Here is a 27,168-nt window from a genome sequence, read left to right as displayed (position 1 = left end):
GTTTGGAATCCAGTTATGGTAATGTGGAGTGTGTGGGATGAACAGCCTCTACAGCTGTAATCTTATTTCATCAGAAGGTGGCCTAGAAAGATACAATTTCTCCACTTTTTAGAGTGAGAAAGGCAACAACTATCAACATAATGAAATTCCCTGTTATGTGGAGATTAGGGTTTTTTACAAAAATGGAATGAGGACCTGAGATGGTACAACAGACTACAGGTGGGGATAACACTTTTGAATATGTATCGACCTCTCTAAAAAAATCACCAAAAATATCTTGCAAACAGAAAACTATCTCAGCAAGTGGGGAACTAGCTTAGAACCTTTCTCTCTGGTGTGTTAGTTTTCTGCCTTCATTGTGACTTTTATGTGAAGGATCATATGGTATGGTCCACAGCATTTACCGTTTTATTCTGCAGGCTTTATAGATCCAGTTTAAGGGTGTGTCCACTACGATCAGTAGAGAAGCTTTGAAGCAGTGTTGCAGAGCTGTCAGTGACTGTGATACACATTCATTTTATATTGTGCTACATTTATCTCTTTTTAGACTTTCCTTGAAGGGGGGGGGGAGCAAGCATATGTTCTGTTTCATCATCTAACTTCCTATTGTTTTTATGAAGGTTGCAATACAGCCTATGGATATATATGCGTAATGTACTATTCTGACTTTTCCAATAAATGCAGGAAGGTCACGAGTAAAGATTTACACTCCTGTACCCCCATCATACATTCAAAAAATGTGTGAGAAATGTGATGGTTTCTAGTCACACCAGTTTCATAGGTTTCACTGTGCCTCAGGTACTTTCAGACTACAATTCCCATCAGCCCCAACATGGCCAGTGATAATAGATCATCAAATTGTAGAGCTGGAAGGGACCAAAAGGGTCATCTAGTCTAATCCCCTGCAATGCAGGATTTTATTTTATTTTTTGGCCCAATGTGGGACTCAAACCCACAACTCTGAGATTAAGAATCTCATGATTAAATTATAATGGGAATATGGTTATCTAGAGGACCATGGGTTCCTCATCCCTGCCCCATTAAATAGTGCCCATGTTGCCTAGCATATTTTCCCTTTTCATGCCTGAAGCCCTTTAGGAACTTTTACCTGGGAAGTGAGATTCTCATTAAATTGATATGCATTTAATTTTTTGAAAGTGCCTTTCAAAAACAGCATTGTTTTGACATATTGAATACTCAAGTTTTAAAAAAGAATAGTGTCCTTAATAGGTCTTATGCATATATATTTGAAAGTAAATTACGTTTAATTCTGTGGGGCTTTCTCTCAAGTATATGTGTGTTTAGGATTGCTGTCTTAGCATTTCCCCTCTCCTGCCAGTTTCCCCCCTTTCACGACTATTATTAAATGGTTACTTCTTTTAATGTAAAACTCCATGCCTGCAATCCATTTTCTTGGGGTTGCCAGCTGTTTAACTTGCATTGCCTCTGCACTTTTTACAGTTACTTGAGATGCAGAAACAAAGCAGGTGAAATTTTGACTGGCATGTAAACCGGAATTATGAAAGTGTAGCCTGATAGATATTTGCATAGCAGGCTGTTAAAAGCACAGGAACAAGGCCGGAAAAAAGCCCTGTATTTATTATGAATCCTTACTGGAGCAAGATGGTCTTAAGATAGTTGCACAGAACTTTACGTCAGCCAGTTCCGCAGACAAGCTTTATTGTTTCTCATTTCCCTTCCTTCTAAAGGACAACTGATTCTGCTGTCTGTTATAGTTCTCTGGAAATGTGTGTAATTGTAAGCTTGGTTGCTCAACTTCCAAAGCCTTACTGCAATTGGAGTCATCCTAGTCCCTTGGTTGGCAACTACGGTAGTTTTGCTGGAATGGAAGGTCTAGTGGGCCAGTGCCCTAGACTTCATATGCAACCCCATGGCCTGCTCAAAAGTACAACTCTCTTCCGGACACCCCACCCCCCCACGCAGCACAACCTTTTTTTCACCTCAATTGCAATTGTGGGAAGGGGCAACAGGAGACAACATGTTCGTCTTTATAGACCTGGATTTGGTGTAATTTCTGCTCCTCAATTCATCTGAGTAAGACAGAACAACCATGGAGTACACAGCTACCTTGTTTAATATGTTTGTCTGTGTGTGGATATTTTCTGTTAAGAAAACCTGCAAAGTGTCAGGAAAGCACCTAAAAACTCCCTGTGCAGAAGCACTCTATTAAAAGACAAAAGTCCAGTTAACATGTAGCTAAAGAACAGTGGTGAGTGGCATTAATAATTAGGGATACTCTAGTAAATGAATGTCTTCACCTGTGAAAAAAAAATGCAAGCAGGGAGGAAATGGGCTCTTTTGTTTGGCCTGTAAAGCTACATATCAGGGCTTTTGAGCAAGCTGATTGTCTACCACCTGGGGGCGGGGAATCTATTCCAAATTGAAATAATACTGGATACAATTACAGATAGGTAGCCGTGTTGGTCTGCCATGGTCAAAACAAAATAAAAAAATTCCTTCCAGTAGCACCTTAAAGACCAACTGAGTTAGTTATAGGTATGAGCTTTCGTGTGCATGCACACTTCTTCAGAACAAGAACTGGATACAATGTTGTTTTTCCAATTGTTAATATATAACATAGCTTTTGATTCTATCATGGCACCCACGTCCAGGTTGTACTTCAGGCAAGGATTATTTCTGGTTGCTTCTCACTGACAAGCTGCAGTGTACCCATAATCCATGACCTACTATCTGACTCTGCTCCTGAGTAATCAGGGTTTTTTTCTGTCTTCACCTCGCCAGATTTCTCCAAATTGCATGCAACTACCTCTCATGGGCTTCTGGGGGCTGTGTTTTTTCAATAAAATAAGTGGTCATCCTACGAATAAACAAAGTCTTTGCTCTCCTTTTTTATTGTTTAGTGGAATACAGCTACAGCCTAAAAGCCAGACCTCATAATCCTATACTTAAATCTAATTAAATTCAAAAGTCCTGGATTACAGCATTTAAATGTGTTTAGGATTGCAGCCAACCTTGGGTTTAGGCCCATTTAAATGATATGGAGGATTTGTACACATTCCTGTTTACTGTGCATCTAGGGCGTTCTCACTGCTGGTTTGGGAAGCGGTGGGCACATGATGTTAGCTACGGTCCATGTCTATCCTGTTGTTTCTTATGAAACAAAATATTTGATGAGTTTCCCCTCAAAACCAGCTCCTATCCAAATTGAGCAAAAAAATAACTTAGCTGTGCTTTTAAGCCAGTAATGTGTACACAGCCTGTATCCGATGAACCCAATGAGCTGGTTCAAATATTAGATCGCAAACATGCTAGCAAGACTGGATTTTAACCATGTGCAGCACCTAGCATAAAGTTACCAGATTTTTTCCCCAGTGAATCCAGGGACACTATTCATCTTCAATGGATTTTGTATGGGGACTGATTTGTAAATCCGGGGACTGTCCCCGGGAAACGGGGACGTCTGGTAACCTTAAGTCCTAGCAACAAACATGCCTTAAAGATTATTAAAGGAGCTGGAGTATTGTTTAGGGGGGCTGTTTGGTGGGGGTTGTTGCTATTGTTACTGTCAATTTTTTGGATCTTTATACTGGATCTTATGATTTATGTGGAAATGGTTCAATTTGGTCGTGTGTGTTTTGATGTTTTGTTTATGGTTTATGACTACTTTTGTTACGTTCGTAGTTATGTATTTTTTATATGTTATAAGCTACCATGAGCATGGTTTTAACTTTGGAAAGATGGCATACAAATAAAATGATTGATTGAAGCTGTGAAGGACAGCTAGCTAGGACCTTGAATTCTTGAGCAATCTTTTTGCAGTTGCTGTACGCCAGGATTTTTGGACTTTAAAAATGAGACTTATCCAAATAGCATTGTACTAAAGATATGCTCAAGAATGTATGGATTGTGAGAGACCAAGAACTAAAAAGACGGTTCAGTGCAGCTCCCTCTGTGAAATGCCCTCAGCCTAAGCTAATCAAGAGGAAAAACAAGGGCAGATTAACCCATAGCAACCTGCAGTGAAACATGCTTCTAAGAGAGGCCTTGACTGGTGTTTCTGAGAGTTAGGAAGCAGAGACAGGGCTATGGGGCTCCTGCTGATTTTGGGGGGTGGGATGGGGAATGGATATATATTTTCCCCCATCCTTGCTTAGGAAGAAAAGCTCCTACAGGGGGATTTTGAGCAGGGGGTAAATGGCTACAGGAAGAGAAAGAGTTAAGCTATGCAGCCACACACACCCTCCCAACACACACACTTTGCTTAAGATTGCAGCCTCTGAGGCAGCTGGGTTAAAAATAAAAATGGGTTAGGGACACTGCATATGTCATTTCAGCCAAGGAAGGAACACTGAAAGGCTGTGGCAACTGGTAGCAATTTGACATGGTAGGGCCGCAATTTTTAACCTTGCTGTTTTCATCACAATAGGACTCGTACAGAACTTATTTAGGAAAGTGAGCCATTTGACATGTGCAGAGTGCTATTGTCTCCTCTCTAAAATAAAAGTAAAAATCAATTATTATATACACACCTATGGACAGAGAAAGAGCTTCCACGGCCAAAGTAACGATTTTCAGACAAGATGGACTCCATACCTCCTATTTGGAAATTAAGCCATTGCACATGGCGAATTCATGTATGAGTTACACCTACACATCTGTTGCCAAAAACATGTTGCCAAAACCCTATATACCGGCAACCATTTTGCACAGGAGTTGCATTCCTGACCCCCGCTTGTGTTGGCAAAGTCAGCGGCGGAGCAAGCCAATTGGGTTCCTGGGGTGGCATGCATGCCCTGCATCTGGGGGCGGGGCCAGCCGCCCACAGGGCTGGGCCAGCCAGAGCAGGACGCTCCTTGGGGCCTACGAGGAGTCTGCCTATCTCCTCCCACTCAGCCACCCTACAGCTGAGAGGGAGGCAGCGGGCAGACCGTTTGGGGCAGCGGGGAGGCAGCGGGCGCCCAAGCCACCGTGTCACTTCCAGGAGAGATGCGTGGCTCAGGCGCGCTACAGGCCCCGCAGTGAGTGCCGCCCGGCATTTTGTCACCCCCCTCAGTGGTGACACCCGGGACAGACTGCCCCCACTGGACCCCCTTCCTCCGCCCATAGGCAAAGTGTGTGTAAGCCTGTTCAGCCCCTTTTCTGCCGACTTCATGGGTTGGCACAATGTGCACATGCATGATCGTGCATCATTTGGATGTGCCTTAAATGATTATTGCCTGTACACAAATGTGAGGAAAATGTGTGTCCAGTTGCATATAGCTTTCCTTCCCCCAAAATCATTTTAACTACAGCACAGTATTCATTATCCAAAGTGGTAATTTATCCAAAAAGAGAGAGGTTGTTTCATTCAAGCCAGGGCAGATCAGTGCACAGCTGAACATATTTGCAGTGTATGGCTCAGTCCTGACAATGTGAAGTCTCTGCTCATGTGCAGAGTCATTACACCAGACTAATCATAATCAGCCTCAGATATTTTTCAAGATTTGGGATACTATCTCCAAGGTTTGGGAAAGGATGTAGAGTCAAGTCATATTCAAACAGGCACAGAGCCCAAATTTGTCATTTTAGAAATTCACTGACAAATTCACAAGACAAATTCAAATAGCGACAGCATCCCCCCACCCAATTCCTGTGCATTCAAGATATATACCCTGCTAGGGGAAGGGCTGGTTGGAAGCAGATCCACACACCTTTTCTGGAAATACTCTAGAAGATACTCTGTAATTACACACAGTTCAAATCTGCCTTATCTGCCCTGCACTGTCCTGTCAGCTGCTTCTACAGCAGCAGCTTTTAAGGAATGAATATAGAGAAATTATTAATAGTTTGTTGCAATATATACGCAAGCCACCCACTATTTTGCCTCCCAGAAAGATAAATGCAAAATGCAAAATGATTAAGTAAATTCATTTATTGAAAGAGACTTGCTGTTGCTTCCTTGCTCTTTCTAGCAAAGTCACAAAACAATACTGAACCCAGCAAACAAACAAACAAAATGCTCCTCAAATTAGGAAGTGTTTCCTGATGCTTCTCTGGCCTTCAGAGAAAGCATGGGCTAATGCTAGCACATAGGGCTGTTTTGGAAGCATTCCTGACTCCTCCCATATCTGCTCTGGTGACTGTGCTGGACAGGCCCCATAATAACAGATGGAGTAAGAGTCTTTCTGCTAGGGCTAAATTTCCTGCAATCCAATCAGTTACATGGTTTTTCCTGCTTAGGCACACATGGGAAGCACCTCTTTGCCATAGCCATACTTTTGGATTAGGATTGGCTGAGTGATGCAGAGAGCTGATTGGTTGGAGAATAGGAGATTGTCAGATATGTCCCTGTATGGTCAAGGAAGTATAAAATGGGGGGAGGGGTCAGGAAAGAATGATTTTGAAGAGGAAAAATGCTTGACACTTTCCTAGGGAGGTTTGTGCCTTAGTAACCTCAGTGGACCAGCATCCATTCCTAAAAAGTGGGAAGTTTCTGCCTTTCCCCCTTCCTTTTAAACCTGCTATGCTGCTCTCACTTTTCATAGCAGCCAAGCATGCAAACTAAAATGTTATGTCAAATCTATGATTGCTTATAACATTTGTTTGTTTTATTGATTGATGACATTTGTATACCGCCTTTCCATCCAAGGATCTCAAAATAGTAAGCATGGTTCTCTTATCCCAGTTTTATCCTCACAACAACCCTGTGAGGTAGGTTAAGCGGAGAGACAGTGACTGGCCCAAAGTCACCCAATTAGCTTCCTGTCTGAGTGGGGATTCCAACTCTGGTGTTCCAAATCATAGTCCAACACACTAACCATTACACAAAACCCATTACAGGGCCCTCAATCAGGATTTGGAACGTGACACGTGGGTTAAACCCCTTTTCTGCACCATGGGATGAGAACTGCACATACCCTTCTGTTTACCCCAGGTGGGAAGACTATAATGAACACCAATAGCAGCTTTCCTTCTGTGAAGCAAAAAGTTCACAGGGGTGCAGAATGGTCCCAGTTCTGATCAGGGGGCCCTTTGGGTAAGATCATTACTATTAAACCAATTGAAGTCTGTGGCACCGATAACACCCATTTTCTTCCTTTGAGTTCCAGAGGCAATTTGTAAATGGCAAAAGAGCTGCTTGAGGAAGAGAACTGGCAGAGGGCTTTTATTTTTTCCAACTGTGTCCATCCGGTAACAAAGATGGAATCTAAAGCAGGGCTTAGGCCTTCTTTAAGGTTTTGTCAGCAAACTCATATTGGAGTCACAAGATCGAAGAGTCATGACGTTGCATTAGTGAGAGTAAACATCTCTTCCTCTTTAAAATTCTGTGCGTTTTCTAGTTCCTCAGGAAGTAGACTGTGCTTCCTAAGGGGTAAGAAGCAGGCGAGAACAAGCAGACAGGCACCCCCCCTGGTTATATACAGAGCACAAGCTGCCTTAGTGCTACAGAACCATATATGCCAGTGTCATAACTAGTCATTTTTAGGCCCCTAATTCTCTGTTGCTGCTGCCACCCGAAAAACCAGCAGCAAGATAGTTAAGAATAGTTGTGAACTTTAGAAGCTGTTGCTGCTGCAATTCCAAAGTCCCACTGGTCAGATGAGTGTTTATTCCCAGAAGCTGCTGTGCTGGTCGCTGCAATCCAACATCACATTTCTTTGCTTTTCTCCCCAGCTGGTGGCGGCAATCAGTAGCTAGAGGTCCTTAGGCTCCAGGCACAAAGCTCAAGGAGGAACTGCAGTGGTGGCTCTCGGGCTGGCCTGCTGGCCTCAGAGCAAGCTGGATTCTGGCTTTCCATCTACCATTTTGAAAACATGCTTAAGTATTCCATGCTGAAAAGAAAACATGACACAATCTTACCTTTTAAACTATCAATACATGACCCATTTGTGCCCCTGTCTTGGTTGGTTCTGCCCACCCTAGTTACACTGCCGAACAAAGTACATGATAAAGAGATGAAGGGAAGAAACCTGATGTTTACCTGTGATTTACAATTCAGTCATTCTTTATTGCTAGAAATTCTGGTTTATTTTTGTCTTCCCTTATTTATTGACTACAGTTTTTTGGAGAATCTTGCATGGCAACTTAGCTGTACAGCAAGCAGGGCAATCCAGAGCTTCTGGAGGCTGAGCCAAAATCCTCCATTCCCCTAGACTTTGATCTAACATATATGCATGCCGGTTGATGGCATACTCCTCTGGACGCGTGTCACCTGGGCAGATCAGGCCACCACACACAAACACCTTGTTATCCCCAATTGAGCACACTGCATGTGAAAGATCCAAGCTGTAGTTATTCGGCAAGAGTGGGACAAGTTTTGTGGATTTGCTCATTTTGATCTTCTGCAGGTTTATTTCCAGACTCTCTTTGTGGCTCTGTATGCTCAAGACATTCTCCTGAGGAAAGGACAGCAAGGGCTTGTGATTGAACTGAATGGGAAACGTGATGTACTGCACCACATTCTTAGTCTGAGTGTCAAAGCAGTCCAGCACACCTACTCGGGAGAAGCGCCCATTCACCAAGCACCTTCCTGTCACAATGTAAATAGTCTTGTCTCCCTTGGTGATCAATGCAGTTGCATCCATAGGAATACTCATCTTTCCAGCAAGAATCCACTTCTCTTTCCCTTCGTCGTACTTGTAGATACTTGAAATGTACTTCCTTGGGGCCGTGCTTCCTCCTACAGAGTACACTGCCCCCCCACAAGTCACCATGGTGTGGAAGACCAAACCTATAGGAAGATCCGGAAGTTTGATCCAGGAGTTAGTATCTATATCATACTTCCAAGCTGTTTTTAAGCCAGAGATCTGCTCTGTTGTTCCTCCAGAAACATAAATGTATCTCCCTAGCGACGTTGCACTGAGAGCAGCTGCTTTGTAAGGCATCTCTGTCAGCTTTAGCCAGATGTTCTCTCCAATGATATAAGCGAAAACCCCACTGTTGAACTTACCCTGCTCTTTTTGCCCTCCTAAGATCACCACAGAGTCCATTAATGCCCCTTTCCTTTGTTGAAGCATCAGGCTTTGAGGATTGCCCTTTTTACGATCACTCAAAGTGCTCTCTATCCGGGACAGGGGACCAGTGTGGTCTGCAAAGAGTAACACTTCCCGGCAAGTGGACAGAAGCATACTGGTGGAGACAGCGGATAAATGAATGTAGGTAAAATACTTCTTAAAATATTTCTCCCTTTCAGCCTTTCTGTATTTCACCCACTGGAGGAGGGTTGAGAGAGTCTGGTCCTCGTTTTGTACATGAAGATGTTCATCCTTAAGGAGCCTGCTGAAGACATTAGGGGGGCAGTGCATAAAGTCTGTTATGCCAGGGCCTGCCCAGTAGTTGAAGTTGTCTCGTATGCCATCATAAGCAGCATTTGCCACATCTTTCATATCATATGAGGTGGCCAGGAGCATGTAGTAGAGGCAGTTGTTCTTCTTAAGGGACCTAATGAGGAAGTCAGAACAGTGGCTCCTTAGAGATGGGGAACTGAAATACTTGGCTCCCTTCAGCAGGTCCTCCACGTTCTTCTCAGAAATTACAATCTTCCCAGTATAGAAGTAGTCGAGCAATTGCTCCACCAACTCAGAGCTCAGGAACTTGGCATCAATGATAATAAAGAGTTCGTCATCCGCTTTCATGTCATTGCTGGATATCAGATTCCTAATATGGGAGGACATGGCTGCTAAAACGTTGAGGTGGGCATAGAAGACTTTCTGGTCCACACTGAGGGCCACATCACAAAACTCCCGGTTCTTTCTCTGTTTGTTGAGGGCCTGCATCATAAAACTGTTGTGGTTCTTTTCTGTAAACTGCATCCTCATTTTTGGGGCCAGGCTTGTCTGGAATTAAGGAAGATGGTATAAGCGTAGAGGACTCTTTGCCCAGTTGTTGAAGACCCTACTCTGGGTACAAGGAGTGATGTCATCAAATAAAGCTGCTAGGTCACAATTATCTGTGACATGTGTTGACAAGAGTCTTTTCAAATTGTCCCTTTTGTACCAAGAGAATATCAGCCTCACTTCAGCTAAACCCGATCCAGAAAGAAAGAGGTTCCATTGATTGGAGGTGAGGTGGCTTCACCTATACTATCTAGAGTGTGTTTGTATTGAAAGGTTACATGTTAGAGTCTTCCCAAGGAAATGTTAGGTTATAGTTAAATGCTGTGGTGATGTCAAATAGGAATACATTCCCACTTAATTTATTAGGTTCCACCGTGTATGATCTAAATAACAGAGCATTCTGTTCCCCAAAGTGGAACCAAATTTGGGTATCTGTATTTTGATAATGCCTTGATAGGGCAAACATTCCACTGATATGACTTGGTTTCAGCATGTCATACATAGGATTTAGAGAAAGGCCTTAAAATGGATAGTAAGAGTTGGCTTGTGGTAAGGTGAACCAGCAACAGGGGTGCTGTGAAGGGGTGTTGCTTTGCTTGTGCTTAATGGCCAGCTCACTGGTTTTTCACAAAGAGGGCCAAACAAGATTATATGTTCAATATGTGTATGCATGTATGATTTTCTTATTTAAATAGCAACCATAGGGGGGCTGATAAGAACTCTGGGTGCTTAAGGTTTAACTCTCTAACTCTCTTCCCACATGCCATGATTCTGATTCCTCCATCGCCACTGCCATGGCTGCTATTTTAACAAGAAAAATTGGATACCCTGGAAGTGCCCATATGCATTTAATGTATGATCCACTTTGGGTCACTGGTGAACTAATGTTATATACAATTAACTGTACAAGATACACTTGTCAAAGGCTCGAGTTTATTTGCTTTGCAACTCTGTTAATTCTCTTGGAATTCTCAGTGGCTGTTGATACTGCAAACCATATTTTAAGAATGACTTTATAGTTTGGCTTTGGGGAGTGGGTAAAAATAATAATTAAAAAATCTCCTCCCCACCCTTACTTAAGTCTCTTCTCCTTATTGAAAACTAAAGTGATGCCCAGCAGTGGGGAGAAGGAAGAAAAGAAAATATCCCAGCAACTATTTATACCCACCCAGCAAGCTTTACTAGCAAAAAATGTATAGCACATGGTCTGTCAAGATGAGCACAGCTGTTCCCACAAGCTGAGGTGTTGCCTGGCCCTGGGAGACAATGCTAGACCCATCTCTTCAGAAACCTGGTCAGCCACTCCAGGCCACAGTTCTGCACTATCCTTATTTTTAAAAAGGTAAAGGTAAAGGACCCCTGACAGTTAAGTCCAGTCGTGAACGACTCTGGGGTTGCGCCGCTCATCTCACTTTACTAGCCGAGAGAGCCAACGTTTGTCCGCAGACAGTTTTTCCGGGTCATGTGGCCAGCATGACTAAGCTGCTTCTGGCGAAACCAGAGCAGCACACGGAAATGCCGTTTACCTTCCTGCAGGAGCAGTACCTATTTATCTACTTGCACTCTGACATGCTTTCAAACTGCTAGGTTGGCAGGAGCTGGGACAGAGCAATGGGAGCTCACCCCGTCATTGCGGGGATTCGAACCACCGACCTTCCAATTTGCAAGCCCTAGGCTCAGTAGTTTAGGTCACAGTGCCACCCGCGTCCCTCACTCTCCTCATGCCTGTGCCCCAAATCTATACAAGAAGGTGCTAAGTGTCTTGTGACACTGTACCATTCAAATGTTATAAACACCATATTACCATTTCTCAGTTGTCTTTTTCTAACCTAAAAGGCCCCCAACACTTAATGATCCTAGCAGGAGAGGGGCTATAATCCTTTGGATACCTTTTTCCATATAGAACATTATATGCAGCTGCTCTGACGCATGATTACTTGAAAATTAATACACATCATCTTAATTTGAATGGGATTGACTGCCTGTAAAGTGTGCATAGCATTACAACCTCAGCATTTTCTCTTTCTCTGAAACAACTATTTTTTGCTTTATGCTCTAGGCAGTGCTTCAGCTTCTAGTTTCCCTGTAGGCTGAATTAAAAATGCTGTAGGAGGAAGGGTGGTTGACTCATCCTCCAGATGTTCTCAGTTTCTTGTCACAACTGTGTAATCTGCCCTTTAACAATTGGGCAATTAATAACAGTGTTTGATATTTGCATAAAAGGGACAGAGTGCAATTCTGTTTGGAATATAGGTATTATCATAGGATCACCCACAGATAGCACTAACAACTGACCAGAAAAAGAATGGTGTTGCTCCTGTGCATTTAATAGCAGCTTGATCTGTAAAAGTCAGCAAGTTAAGCTTAAGCAGCTTAGAAATAAATGTTAGCATTTGCTAACTGTAAATCAAGATGTCATTTAAAAGGCACAGGAGCAAACGTTAGTGTAAAAATAAACTTATTGTCAACCCTACTTCAGGTACAGGGATTTAGAATACTGTCTTAAACTCTATAAAAAAATCATGAACATATTATTGAAGAAAATTGGAAGAAAGATGATCAGATGCAAATGAGAAAAAGGCTCTTGTACTCTTACATCTATGAAAGAGAACATTTTGAAAGGTGTGCAACTTGATTTGCATGCATGATAAAAGCTGTGAAATTATTCAGCATAAAGGAGCTTTGCCTTTGCCTCTTTTCACCCCACTGCTAAGCCAAATCAATCTGCTTCTGTTTAACACGTTCAAGTTAAGACTGCCCCTTAAAAAAAAAACCCTTATGTTGCTTCTATGCTTTTCATGTCTACCCCACACAAATGTTGGTGGCAGGAACAGGCAACTTTTTACTGGCACTGCTTCACTGTCATTCATTATTATGAGCTCTGCAGAACTCTGTAAGTGAGGCTTATAGAGTATCTTGATTGGGACTAGAAAGTGGGAGACCACGGTTCCAGTCCCACTTGACCATGAAGTAACCTTGAACCAGTCACAGTCTCAGCCTAACCTGCCTCCTAGGGTTAATCAAGGACAGCTTAAAATGAAGTGCCATTGAATTTAGGTAAATTTACAGCCAGATAAATCAATTTAGCTTTACAGTTCTAAAGCCCCTTGTGGTATTAAATTGCTGTAACTCTATCTGGTCAAATACTACCACACCTATGCAACTCAAACAGGTTGTCTCTGGCACATGAAGCTCATCCCAGGTGACATAGCAGGCTACAATAATTGTTTTGTATTGACTCTGAAGCTTGTTCTTAAACATTGTTTGTCCCCGCACCTTCAAATAGCAACACCTGGTTTCTGCCACTGACAGGTAGAGCTTTGATGTTTCACCTGAACATTACAGGAGGCAAAATAAGTGGTGCATGACAGGATGATTTGTAAGCAGCGACAAATGGGAATTTTTTTTAAATTTTTTTATGTGGGGTAGCTTGCTGGAACGTTATACTTTTCTTGTTAGCAGTATTGTGCCTTATCGGGTGGTAAAGTTATCAATCATCAAGCAAGCTCAGTGGCATTTGCCAACATAAATGGAGCTGAAACAAGAGAGAGGTACAGTATCAGCATGTGTGGGAGAACTCTAGCTTTAAAAAAGCAGGTAAAAGGGGTTAACTCCTTGAAGCCCAAATATATAAGGAATTTGAGCATCAATTGGGAAAGAATAATGGAAAACTATAGAGGGTGAATTGGCTTTCTTAAGCCCCTCATTCTCAGTATTCCAGACAAAGGAGGCTGACTGGAACCCTAAACAGAAGCATCCCTGTTAGGGAATGAAGATATACTGCAACATTTTGTTGCAGTTTCCACTTATATATTATACAGTTGAGTATATTGTATTTACCAGAAACTTTTATTTCTCTGCTGTGTAGCTGCAAACTGTATGGTTGAGTTGCAGACAGGAGGGATAAGCCTAGAGAGGAAAGGAACAGGAAAAGTTTGCATTTCCATGCGTAAGGTTCTAAAACTCAATACAAGGTGAACTTAAAATAAAAAATACAATGCTTGAATAGTTTCACAACCCTATTACATACCCAAACAAATATGACACATATAAACCTGCAAACTTCCTCTCCCACCACACCTGAAATGTCAGGTAGTCTAAAGGTTATTTCCAAACACTGACATTTCCTTGTGTCCTGCCCCCCCCCCCCCCCCAGCGGTTTTGAGAATGGTAATAGCAACAAAGAGATTATGTGCTTTCCACACCAGCGTTAAGTATGAAGGATATAGAAATCTTTGTGAGTTTGTGTGCCCATTCTCTTTTCAGGCCAGAGGAAATGGGTGCGGCACTTAGTGAATTACCCAACTCTAGAAATCACAATGTGGTTGACCAAGCGGAATTATGCACTGCTGTTTTCGAGTCACTCAGAAGTAAGTCCTATGCAGTTCCAAAGAAAATAAGGCCTGCAATGCGCTTACCTGGGAAGAAACCCCACTGAATTCAATAGGACTTGAGTAGATGCCGTTAAGAAATTGCGCAGCCTCTTCCATGAGGGTGTACATAGGCCTGAAGACAGTCAATAGCTTTTAATGTTTAATAGGTTATTGTATTTTTAGTGCTTTGTTGGAAGCCGCCCAGAGTGGCTGGGGAAACCCAACCAGATGGGCGGGGTATAAATTATTATTATTATTATTATTATTATTATTATTATTATTATTATTATTAGGCTTCTTCCGAGTAAGTACGCCTGGTATTGCCAAGGTGGGGTTGCAGTCATCTGCATGCCTGAACTGGACATTAATATGCATAAGAAGGGGTTGTCTGGGATGCTGTTTTAGCAGTAAATAGGAATTATTTCCAACTAAACGTGATTGGGGATTGGCATATTCTGGCGTTTGCTCTTTACTGTAAAGCAATAAAGCTTTGAAGGCCGAGAAGGGAAAGGACAGCTGCCCCCACCAATGAAAACTCCATGCCATGAGCCTAATTGATGAGGTATTTGGCACCTATCAGGAAAATAGTCTTCAAAAGGGCGTTAGCCTAGTACAGCCCTCATGAGTCACGGCTAACCAAGAGCCCTCGCCCTCAAAGGGCCATTTTCTGGACTGGGCAAGCTTCCTCTTCCTTGTGCCTCAGGGCCAAGGCTGTAGAGCAGCCAGCTGTTCTTCAACTACAACTCCCATCATCCCTAGCTGCGGGCTACGCTAGCTAGGAATGACGGGAGTTGTAGTCCAAAGCCGCCTAGCGTCCCAACGTTGAGGGAGGCTGCCACAGAGCAAGCCTGCCACCACCCGGCTTATGCCAGTAGCTGTGTCGGATTTCGATTGGCTGGGCTGCGTCGGCTAGGATCCGTGCGATTGGACGGGGAAGTGGGGGCGGGCGCCGACTGTCCCCGCTGTCATTGGCGGATACGTGGCGCATGCTTCCTCCCCCTCTACGCACGCGCGACGGGAGAAGCCGAGGAAGCGTCTCTGCCTGTTGGGTTCGTGCCTTGAGCGCGCGCGCTTGCCGTTTTTCTGCGCTCGCTCTCTCTCTCTCTCTCCCCCCCGCCCCCCGCTCAACCAACGGTCGCCGCGATGCCGCTGCAGTTCGAACTGTGCCCGGGCCGGCCAATCGGCGGGGACCACCCCTGCTTCATTATCGCGGAGATTGGTCAGAACCATCAGGGGGACCTGGAGACCGCCAAGCGGATGATCCGAGTGGCTAAGGTGGGGAGGTGGGCGTGGCCAACGGGGGTGGCAAAGTGGCGGGTGTCGAGGCTGGGTCAGTTGGGCTGAGGGGCGAGAGGCGGGAGGATGGGGAATGGGAGCAGAGCGGAGGTGGCCGGCAGGTTGCTGCCGCCTGTTCTTGGTGTTTTCTCGGGTATCATGGATAGAAGCTGCATGTGGGAGAGGGGAGATAACCAAACAATAATGGCTAATTAATGATACCCAAAACAAAATAAAAAAATTCCTTCCAGTAGCACCTTAAAGACCAACTGAGTTAGTTCTAGGTATGAGCTTTCGTGTGCATGCACACTTCTTCAGATACCTTGAGGTTGATGGACTTCCATTTCATGCGGCTCAATGTGGTGCCTTCCATAGTTCCAGTTACAGATAGGTAGCCGTGTTGGTCTGCCATGGTCAAAACAAAATAAAAAAATTCCTTCCAGTAGCACCTTAAAGACCAACTGAGTTAGTTCTAGGTATGAGCTTTCGTGTGCATGCACACTTCTTCAGATAGCTCATACCTAGAACTAACTCAGTTGGTCTTTAAGGTGCTACTGGAAGGAATTTTTTTATTTTGTTTTGACCATGGCAGACCAACACGGCTACCTATCTGTAATGATACCCAGGGAAGCAACTTAGTGTCAGGTGGGGGACTGTCAGGCAAAAAATAAAATAAAATGGGAGCTGTCAAGAATTTTATTATCACTTATTTGATTTATATTACAGTGGTGCCCCGCAAGACGAATGCCTCTCAAGACGAAAAACCCGCTAGACGAAAGGGTTTTCCGTTTTGGAGGCGCTTCGCAAAACGAATTTCCTAATGGCTTGCTTCACAAGAAGAAAATGTCTTGCGAGTTCCTGCTGGTGTTTTTTTCTCCCCCCCCCTTTTTCTAAGCCGCTAAAAGCGCTAATCCGCTAATCCGTCAATGGGCTTGCTTCGCAAGACGAAAAAACCGCTAGACGAAGAGACTCGCGGAACGGATTCTTTTCGTCTTGCGAGGCACCACTGTACCACCCTTTAACCAAACATCTTGGGGTGCTGCACAACGTTAGGAACATAATTTACAGACATTATGATTGCAACATAAACAGGAATTGTTCGGGACTGGACCTAACCGTAAGGGGTCCCTTTACCTTTAGAGAGCATAATAATAGACAACATAATAATAAAATAGTCGTAATAACAGTCCCTAAGGCAGAGATTCACAAACTGTGATCCAGCTACCTGTGAGCCTCATGCAGCTGCACCTCAGTTAAAAAAGACAATTAGAAATCATGCAGTAAAGGACGTTGTAGTTGTTGCCACAGACAGGAAAAACTGTTATGTGGTCCGTCAAGCCCCTCATCAGTATTCAAGAGGTCTGAGGGGGATAAAAGTTTGGAGTGGGAAGGGGTGATGGGGATGTTTGGCACTTAAGGTTTGTAAAGGTAATGTGTAAATGATGAGAATTGGGAGATTGTAAACCACAAACCAGTTATCAAGGGGCACTTGGATTTTAGCTCTTTAAAAAACCCCTCCTGAGATCGATTTATGATATTTCCACCTTATCCTTCCTTCCAAGGAGCTCCGGGTTTCATCAGACCCAAGTGACATTGTGAGCATCAACCCTGTGAGATTTAGCTGAGAAACAAGAGCATAAGATGAGGCTGCTGAATGAGGCCAGTGGCCCATGTTGTTCAATATCCTGTTCTCCCAGGATGTTCTGACCAGTTTCCTGTGTGAAACTGGCAAGTAGGACCAGAGCATTTCCCCCGTCCGGTGGATTCCAGCCACTAGTATTCAGAAGTATTACTTCTTCCAATTGTGGACGCAGAATATAGAGCCATTCTTCTGTAATGGCATCTGGGCTTAGTTCCCTTTTCAGCCATTCAACTATGTCACTGAGCTACAGCCATTGCATATGGAGCTAAAGTTCTGTTATAATGCGTCCTGTTGGAGGATGCGCTGATGGAATGATCAGAAAAGCACAACATTGAATTCCTATGTGATTAGAATTGGGAACTGGTACCATCATTGACCTTAAATGGTTCATTAGTCTGCAAGACCCTAATCTGAAATTGAAAGAGGAGTCTATTCGCTGACCTTTCCTTTGTTTCAATGGCTGTTTAGCTCAGTGTACATCTGACAAAGTCCACAGAGCTTATTCCACAATAAACTTATTAGCTTGCGTACACACCGTACATTAAGGCAGATTATTTCCCCCAAAAGAATCCTGGGAACTGTGTTAAGAGTGCTGGGAACTGTAAGTGTGTGAGAGGTAATCTCCGGTCCCAAAAGTCTTTAAATAGTGTGTATGTAGCCTATGTCCTTAAGGTGTCTCAGAAAGGACTCTTCAATATTTTTAAAATTTGCATTGGCATGGTCAGTTCAAGCGGTGTGCATGCCTAGGACTGAGATGGGCATGTTCAATAACCTTTAAGAACTATTGTAATGCTTGTGTCTTTGTAGGAATGCGGAGCAGATTGCGCCAAATTTCAGAAAAGTGAACTAGAGTACAAATTCAATAAGCGAGCCTTGGAGAGGCCGTACACTTCCAAACACTCTTGGGGGAAAACTTATGGAGAGCACAAGCGCCACCTGGAGTTCAGCCATGATCAGTATCGAGAGTTGCAGCGATATGCAAAGGAGATTGGCATTTTCTTCACAGCATCAGGCATGGATGAAGTAAGTGAGATGTTGGTTTTGTTTTAAGAAGGAGCTGCCACATCTGACATTACCTGCAACTTGGTGAACAACCCCATAGTACGCAGGGAACACAGGGAACCAGAATTTCAAAACTGTCCTTAGTCCACCTTCAGCAGGTTAGGAAAAGAGCTAGCACTGGTATTTTTAGAGCAGTGTCTTCTATCTAGTTGCAACCTTTTCAGTATAGATGTAAAAATCACATATGTTTTCCAGTGTCTGACCATGGTCCCTGCATAAGGGTTGCTGATTCCCCCAGAGGGATCCTCTGTGGTGAATAGTGTCTTGTCCCGTGACTGTAACACTGAACGCAGAAGTCAAACCTGCTGAAATTTCCATTGCGGAATGTATGTACTGGTGGGTTTTTTGGAAATTTTGAATCCGTAAGTGCTTTGCTGATGGATTTCAGATTTAGCATCTTTACTGGACTTCCTTTTTTGTGCTTCAAAAAAAATCACTTATGATTACAATAAAGCAAAACAAGTAAATGGTTGAATATTGTTCTGAAGTTGAGTTGGCATGCATTTCACAAGAAAAACTAACAAGGTCATTACAAATCATTTATTTATCATTACAAATCATTTAATCATATACAAATCATTCATTACAAATCATTTATTTTCCACATGTATTTCAGCTGATCTACTTTTGCACACTGGGGGGAACTTTTAAGAAAGCAGAGAAGCTGAAATATTTAATTAAGGAGAAAAATAAAGCATACTTAGTATAGTTTTAATGCTTTGTTCAAAGAAACTCAAAACATGACAATTCATGATTCACTTCCCTCGGAGGTAGTCAATCTGCTGCCCTCCAGTTGTTTATGGGCTTCAGCTTCCATTAGTCTCAGCCATCAATCATTGGTCAGGGGTGAGGAGAGCCTGAGGTGCCTAAAGGGAGAGCTGTGCCAAGGCCTCTGCTGAGGTTCACATTAGGGGTGGGCTCGGTGGAGGGGGAGTCCTTTGCCTGTCTCTCTCGGCTCAAGTTAAAGCAGCTGAGGTGCATAAAATGTTGAGATTTTTTATATCAAGCACTGTGTCGGGGGTCTGACAGCAAGTCTCTGAGGCCACTGGGTTTGAGGTAACCAGTTTCCAGTGTGCAGCACTTTGCCTTCAGAAATGTTAACAGGATACAGATATGATGGTACATCCTCATAGAACTGTAGAATTGAAAAGGACCCCGAGGATGATTTAATCCAACCCATTGCAATGCAGGAATATACAGCTATCCCATAAGGGGATCGAACCTGCAACCTTGGTGTTATCAGCACCATGCTCTAACCAACTGAGCTAGACTGTCTGCTTGGTGGACCTAAGGTGTCTGATTCAGGGTTGGTTATATCCAGGTAGAATCAGTGGCATTGACAAATACTCTGAGGCAGATCTGCATCCTCCTTCATTGCTGATGTGTGGGGTTGGGAGGAGCCTTATTCAGCCCAAGGACATTCCCTCCTGGACAACATTCCAGGGGCCACATGTCAATTGTAGGCGGAGCAACGGATGCAGATTTTACCCTTGCACAGTAGGCTAGTTTCTGCACATACTCATCCCCAACCCTTCCATCCAGCCAAGCAAGAAGCATGATTAGAATTAAAGGATACATTCCAGCCACAGACAATATTACCAAAAAAAGAGTGCAACACCGAGAGTCCTGAGGGCCAGATAGAGAAGCTTGGAAAGCTGCATTTGATCCCCAGGCTATTGTTAGTCACTCTGTTCTGTATGTTTGGGTTACCATGAACTCTAGTTTTTATTTGTATTCCTTGTGTATGAGCATAGCCATGTGCTGTTCTGCTGTATGTTTCTGGGAAAGGAGGCACATTCATCCAGCTACAGTGTCTTTATTTGACAGGTAGAATGTTAATGTTAGGAATCTTTGTGTTCTTTTTTTTAAAAAAAAGTATTTCTTCACAGATGGCTGTAGAGTTTCTGCATGATCTGGATGTTCCATTTTTTAAAGTCGGATCAGGAGACACTAACAATTTCCCATACCTGGAAAAGACAGCCAAAAAAGGTGATTTGCTAATAACTCGCTTAATATAGCTACTGTTTCTACTCTCCTAATGGTATCACATCTAATGAGAGAATGTATGAATTTGATAGAGCACCCTGCCTTATTACAGTGGCACCTCCGGTTGTGGACGGGATCTGTTCCAGAGGTCCGGCCGGATCCCGAGGTTTTTGTAACTGGAGAGACTGCTTCTGTGCATGCACAAGCAGCAGTAGAGCGATTCTGCACATGCGTGTGTGGCAAAAACCCGAAATATACTTCCGGGTTTGCCACTTACATATCTCGAAATTTACGTAAGCGGAGGGATACGTAAGCGGAGGTAGAACTGAACAGTAGTACCTCGGGTTAAGTACTTAATTCGTTCTGGAGGTCCGTTCTTAACCTGAAACTGTTCTTAACCTGAAGCACCACTTTAGCTAGTGGGGCCTCCTGCTGCTGCTGTGCCGCCGGAGAACAATTTCTGTTCTCATCCTGAAATAAAGTTCTTAACCCGAGGTACTATTTCTGGGTTAGCAGAGTCTGTAACCTGAAGCGTATGTAACCTGAAATGTATGTAACCTGAGGTACCACTGTATATCCAAATTAGATACAATTGTAAATATCAGCTAGCATAAAAAATGACAATAGTTCTTTCATCTGCATCCATAATGTCTAGTAGAAATCTAATACATTCTTCTCCCACACTCCCATTAATGATGGATGGGTAGAGGAGGACTGCCATTTTCAACTGTAGTCACGGTTTGTTCCTTACCTCCTATGAGGAAGAGGGACTTTTCAGTGGTGGCCTCACAACTCTGGAATTCATTGTCTGTCAACCTCTGAAGGATCACTGCACTCCAGTCTCTTAGAAAGACTCTGCAGATATGTTTCAGGTTCCTTACATGACTTTTTATATACCTATCTGTGAAGTACAAAACTGGATTTTATGTTCTGGACTGGTTTATTAGTATATCTAGCTTTTTTAGTATTGAGGTATCTGTAGTAATTGTTACTATAGATAATTAGTAATAATAGTAATAATATTACTATTATTACTATCTATAGTAATCTGTTGCATTTCAGGTTATTTTTTTTAATCATGTAGGTTCCTTGGAGGAGCTTTGCTCAGAAAAGCGGCCTATAAATAGGGAGGGTGTACAGGCCCAAGATTTGTTGTTTATCTGTGTTTTAAAAACATCTGACCTGTCTCAGTTGCTCTGTGCTCTCTCCACTTTAAATCTGCTCTGGGTTGTGGGGTGCTTTGTATGAAACAAAACTGTGTTCCCCATTCATTAAATGGGGAGTATAAAAATGGCTGCAACTTTCCCCCTTATGGCCAAAGTGGATGAAATTTACAGGCAGAATCAGTGATTTCTGCCAGCCCTTAGGCTTTATACCAGTTAAAGGACACATTCCAGCTAAGCAAAAAGTACTCAGGATATCAAGGAGGGCCAGTGAGGGTTGTGTTCTGGAGGTGGGCATGGCTTGGGTGGAGTCCTGAGAACCAAGTAAAGGCCCAGAGACAACTTAATTTGTTTGCGCCAGCTGCAGAAATGGCATAGGTGGGCTATGAATAAGTGGGTTGGTATCAATCCATCCAGTTTATAGGCAGATTAAAAACTAATTGTCAAGTAATTGACCAGTTTGTATAATGTAGCTGTATGAGACAGAATGTTGGAGTTACAAAATGCTCTCGGTGACCTTCCCTTCTAGGTCGCCCGATGGTGATTTCGAGCGGGATGCAGTCAATGAACACAATGCAACAAGTTTACAAGCTGGTGAAAGCCATTAACCCGAACTTCTGTTTCCTCCAGTGCACCAGTGCTTACCCTCTTCAGCCTGAAGATGTCAACCTTCGTGTCATAACGGTCAGTGAGGTGGGGTGGAAGGCATGGCAATTCTCCTAAGGTCCCTTATTTTCCTTCTGAACCAATGAATTGAGCAAGACAACAGATCAAGTGCAGTTTGGAATTTGCTCCAACTCTGAGAGGCCTCAGCCCAGCACAGAATTAACTTCCTAAACCTCATTCCTTTTCTTCTTCTTCAGCAGACTTAAGAGCTCCTTGACTGTGCTTAACTCTGTCCACAGAAAGTTGCACATAAAGCACAACTAAATTTCATAGCCTTTTGTAACAGCTAATGTTGGTGATTAACTGTCCTCTTCTTTGTATTCACCATCAACTTTTCTATCCTTCTAGGAATATCAGTCCGTCTTCCCAGATATTCCTATTGGCTACTCTGGTCATGAGACTGGGATAGCCATTTCCATTGCAGCAGTTGCTATGGGCGCAAAAGTCCTCGAGCGCCACATTACACTGGACAAAACCTGGAAAGGCAGTGATCATCAAGCATCCCTGGAGCCAAAAGAACTGGCGGAACTAGTGAGAAGCATCCGGATGGTGGAGAAGGCCATGGGGTCCCCAGTCAAGCGGCTCCTGTCCTGTGAAGTGGCTTGCAATGAAAAGGTAAATTTATTATTGAGTGCTGCAAGACCCACTTATTCTGGATTGCTGATAGTGGCAGCAGCATTCATACACATCCATCCTAGTAAGGTCATAGAATCATAGAATCATAGAGTTGGAAGAGACCACAAGGGGCATCGAGTCCAACCCCCTGCCCAGCTGGAAACACCATCAGAGCACTCCTGACATATGGTTGTCAAGCCTCTGCTTAAAGACCTCCAAAGAAGGAGACCACCACACTCCTTGGCAGCAAATTCCACTGTCAAACAGCTCTTACTGTCAGGAAGTTCTTCCTAATGTTTAGGTGGAATCTTCTTTCTTGTAGTTTGGATCCATTGCTCTGTGTCCTCTTCTCTGGAGCAGCAGAAAACAACCTTTCTCCCTCCTCTAGGTGACATCCTTTTATATATACAGAGATTGCTTTGTAGCGCTTGCCTGCCACTGTAAGAAATCCTTCTACAGGTGTCTCCCCACTTATGCGCAATTGACTCCCGCACGACCACATATGCATGTGCTGCCGGGAAAAAATTAAAGAATGGTGGGAGAGAGCTGGAGAGTCCCCGAAGCCTGAGGAGGATGTTGGTGAGCATGGAGGAAGCCCCAAAGAAGCTGGAGGCGCAGCAGTGCTTTGTTTACATGGCTCAGCTGCTCTGCCTGTCAGCTGATGCGTGGGGTAGCGCAGCAGCAGCTGCTTTCCCCATGCATCCTCCAGCCTCCTGGCGGCCCCAGAGCTTCAATTCTAGTTACAGGTATTTTTAGTATGGATTGACAAGAGAGCAGCAGAGAGAGCATTTAAAGCAGGGGTCAGCAAACTTTTGCAGCAGGGGGCCAGTTCATTGTAACTCAACCTTGTGGGCGGCTGGACTATATTTTTTTTTCGGGGGGGGGGGGAGAACAAATTCCTATGCTCCACAAATAACCCAGAGATGCATTTTAAATAAAAGGACACATTCTACTCATGTAAAAACATGCTGATTCCTGGACCGTCTGCTGGCCGGATTGAGAAAGCGATTGGGCCGCATCCGGCCCACAGGCCTTAGTCTGCCTACCCATGATTTAAAAGGTGTTTAATACAGGTGCCCTCCCCTCTGTAAGACCTAACTGAAGCTGCTTGGGATTGAACCTGTAACCTCTTGCACGCAAAGCAGATGTCCTGTCACTGAGTTGGCAAAGGCTGTATTAGATGCAGTACATATACGCCTCCCTTATTCTTTTACCTCTAGTTTCCAGATCGGGTGTGTGTGTGTGTGAAATAGCAGCATAGTACAATGATGATGATGATGATTTATTATTTATTCCCCGTCCATCTGGCTGGGTTTCCCCACCCACTCTGGACAGCTCCCAGTAGAATATTAAAACACCAAACATTAAAAACTTCCCTAAACAGGGCTGCATTCAAATGTCTTCTAAAAGTCAGAGAGTTGTTTATTTCCTTGACATCTGATGGGAGGGCGTTCCACAGGGCAGGTGCCACTACCAAGAAGGCCCTCTGCCTGGTTACGTGTAGATTCACTTCTCACAATGAGGGAACTACCAAAAGGCCCTTGGAGCTTGACCTCAGTGTCTGGACTGAACAATGGGGAGACGCTCCTTCAGGTATAGTGGGCCGGGGCTGTTTAGGGCTTTAAAGGTCAGCACCAACACTTTGAATTGTGCTCGGAAACGTACTGGGAGCCAATGAAGGTCTTTCAGGACCAGTGTTATATAGTCTTGGCAGCCACTCCCAAGTACAAGACAGCCAAGCAGGAGGCACACCATGCCCTATGCCATAGATCTATGAGCCCTCTGCTGCTGAGCAGCTGTGTCCCAAACTGCTGCTGCATGTACCACTTGGGGGCTGCACCTAAAGCGCAGGCTCGCCTCCCCAAGACATAACCTCCTTCTACTTATCTTTCTGTAGTTGGGAAAGTCTGTAGTGGCCAAAGTCCGGATTCCTGAAGGTACCACACTTACGCTGGATATGCTCACGGTAAAAGTGGGGGAACCCAAAGGATACCCGCCAGAAGACATCTTCGACTTGGTTGGCAAGAAGGTCAGGATAAATATTGGTGAAGATGAAACCATCGTCGAAGATGCCATTGAAAACCATGTGAAAAAAGTGAAATGCTAATTTGTGACTCTTTTTTTAATGGGACCTTGGGAAAAAGCACTGTGGTAACATACTAAAACCAGAATGTGCTGAAGTTCAAATGAAGGGTTTTGGGGAAGGGAACCTCAATGTGATTTTTTTCTTGTGGGTAGGCTAAAATGTCTATACAATTCCGTGTAGTACTTCTTGAGGAATCTTTAGTTTCTCTTTATTGCTGAAAGCTTTTTGCTAAGCCATGACACAGTAACCTACCCAGAGAAACTTTTCTGAAAGGTAGTGCAGGGCTTTGGAAAAATTTGTATTTGTGTGGGCAGGATCAGCGCCAACAAATGAATGCTTCTAAATTTCTGTGAATGCCTCTTTAACAAGACATATGTGTTCCAGGACTTTTGTAGTGTTTTCAGAATTCAGAACGAGACATTGCTATGCGACTTGCAATACTTCCAAGATATATACTGTACAAGAATCTCCTCTGTGCCCTTGATCTTAAGTTTTCTCCTCCCATCACAAAGAATGGCAGAGGGAAAACTGAATGTATACAAGCTGTACATGGTTGCTGCAGTCAACTAGGTGTGTAAACTTCTCAAAACAAATCTTTGGGGCCTAGGTGTGCTGTGTGCCTTCAATTTTAGCTATTCAAATTTTGGGAGAATTAAGGCAGTGTAGAAGTTCTAGGATATAATTTGGGACAGCAGTGATAAAGGAAACAATTCATCTGACAGGAGAGCCTATAAGATAGCATAGCAGGAGAAATCATGTGTCTAAAAACGGGCTGCCACTCAGATTCATGAGCATTTGGTAGACTTTTAACATTTCAACCTGTCTCCACACCATGAAGGCTAGTAACATGGAGCTCTGTGAGAGAAAACTTAACGGTTGCAGTAATGTATTTATTTGGAAGGAAAATCCCACTGCACTTGGGTGGGTGCACAACTGAGCAAGCATGCTTAAGGTTGGAGTGTCAGACTTTCAAGGTTTTGCAGATCATGACTATTCAAGATTCATTGTAATGAATCTAGAAATGTTTCTGTTAGGCAATGGGGCTTGCACAATTCTGCCTTAGCTTGATAGTAAATTATTGTTATTGTTATTGATAACAAGGAATGTGTTTCACTTAAAATAAAGGCCAGAGGTTGTTTATTTACTTGAGCTCAATTTGCTTTAAGCATAATCCCCATGCATAGGTTGTGGGATTGGGATTGGGATTGCACCAGGTCACTTGCATTGCTCCTGCTTCCCTCTGCACTGGGCATCACATTTGCATGGATTGTATTCACACAAGGCCTGATTTATGTAGACTGTGCTGTCACAAAATCCAGGAAGCTGGATGGCATGACTCGGCCCTGTGCTCTGCAAACATTCTGTCCCAGGCTGTGGATGTCACAGGAGGGCAGGGGTTAAAGAGAGTCAGCACAATCCTGACCCCTCACTCTGTTCTGATCAAATGTCTGCACAGGACTTGTCTGAATCATGATTTTGCTGTTAATGATTGAGTTAAACAATGACAAAATAATGGCTGATGGGTTTTTAATTTTTTATTTCAAATGGACAATAAAACTTGGGCAAAGTTACTTTTTCTCCGCCAGTTCGTTTTTATGGGGAAATCTTGGGGGTTTTTTAGGTTGCAGAAGGGATGAACTGACCAATGGCTCCTGTGGTCTTTTGACTTGTAAAAGTCATGCTGGGAGCGTGTCAGTTGCTAAAAATGTGCCATCACTGTAGCCTGAAATGATGGGTTTTAATTCGCAGTGACCAGGGCCATGGACAACACATAGCTAGGCAAGGACTGTGGCTGGAATACTATACAAAGTGAGCTATTTTGGAGCAGGAATTTTTCAACCATCACCAGAATGTCAAAATAAGGTAATTCTCTCCCTGTGGGTTTGTGCCTAACTCTCACCCTGGCAAAGCTCCCAGCTGGAAGGGCAGGAAGAAGAAAAAGGGGTGTGTTGGGGGAGGGTCATAAAGGAAGAAGCAACTTTGCGATGGAGGCAGCAAATTCCTGTTGCTGCAAAAGGCCTCTGAACAACTAAAAACCTGCAAATGAATAAAGCTCTATTTATGAATAAATGGCCATGGTTGCAACAGATAAAGGCAGACTCCTAAAAGACAATATCATATTTCAACCATTTCAATATGGCATCTAGTTATTAATAATGCCACTGATGAATCACTTCCCATAAAACATCCTGAAACACTTTGATAAAGTTTTGTAAGAACGCTTTCAAGCCAGAGACAGATGCAAACTGCGATAAAAATCTCCACTTTCTAAAAGGCTTGTTAAAAATGGAAGATCTTCAAAGGGCACCAAATTAGTTTTTTATATAAGGCATAAGATACTCTTTCTGATAGCCTGGTTCCAAGCAGCCTAGGGATTTAAATTCCAAGAACTGCACCTTGACCATAGCCTGATAACAAACTGGCAGCCAGCACCAATTCTCTTTGCTACTACAAATATTTACAGCTGAGTAGTGAAAGCTTAGGTACTCCTCTGCCTCTCTTT

The 27,168-nt window shown here is 43.5% G+C and overlaps 2 protein-coding genes across 4 annotated transcripts; one reads left to right on the top strand and one right to left on the bottom strand.

Moving 5' to 3' along the window:
- Positions 1–185: 185 nt before the first annotated feature.
- NANS (N-acetylneuraminate synthase) lies at positions 186–26,236 on the top strand. Of its 3 annotated transcripts, none has more exons than XM_081845456.1 (7): positions 186–219; positions 14,064–14,167; positions 17,895–18,110; positions 20,039–20,138; positions 21,828–21,982; positions 22,313–22,579; positions 24,477–26,236. In XM_081845456.1, exons 1-7 carry the CDS (start codon positions 201–203, stop codon positions 24,684–24,686), a joined length of 1,071 nt encoding a protein of 356 aa, XP_081701582.1. In that variant the 5' UTR covers positions 186–200; the 3' UTR covers positions 24,687–26,236. The 3 variants fall into 3 exon arrangements, with proteins under 3 accessions (XP_081701582.1, XP_081701583.1, XP_081701581.1); XM_081845457.1 differs by lacking the exon at positions 186–219 and adding an exon at positions 9,962–10,023; XM_081845455.1 differs by lacking the exons at positions 186–219; positions 14,064–14,167 and adding an exon at positions 15,256–15,445.
- CCIN (calicin) lies at positions 7,938–9,859 on the bottom strand. The gene has a single exon (XM_081845195.1). It carries the CDS (start codon positions 9,777–9,779, stop codon positions 8,004–8,006), a length of 1,776 nt encoding a protein of 591 aa, XP_081701321.1. The 5' UTR covers positions 9,780–9,859; the 3' UTR covers positions 7,938–8,003.
- Positions 26,237–27,168: the final 932 nt, after the last annotated feature.

This window comes from Podarcis erhardii (genome assembly GCF_964252035.2).
Source record: "Podarcis erhardii genome assembly, chromosome: 17".
In the NCBI taxonomy this organism is placed as follows: Eukaryota; Metazoa; Chordata; class Lepidosauria; order Squamata; family Lacertidae; genus Podarcis; species Podarcis erhardii.
Note: the sequence above shows the minus strand (reverse complement) of the source record. Positions and strands in the feature narration are given on the sequence as shown.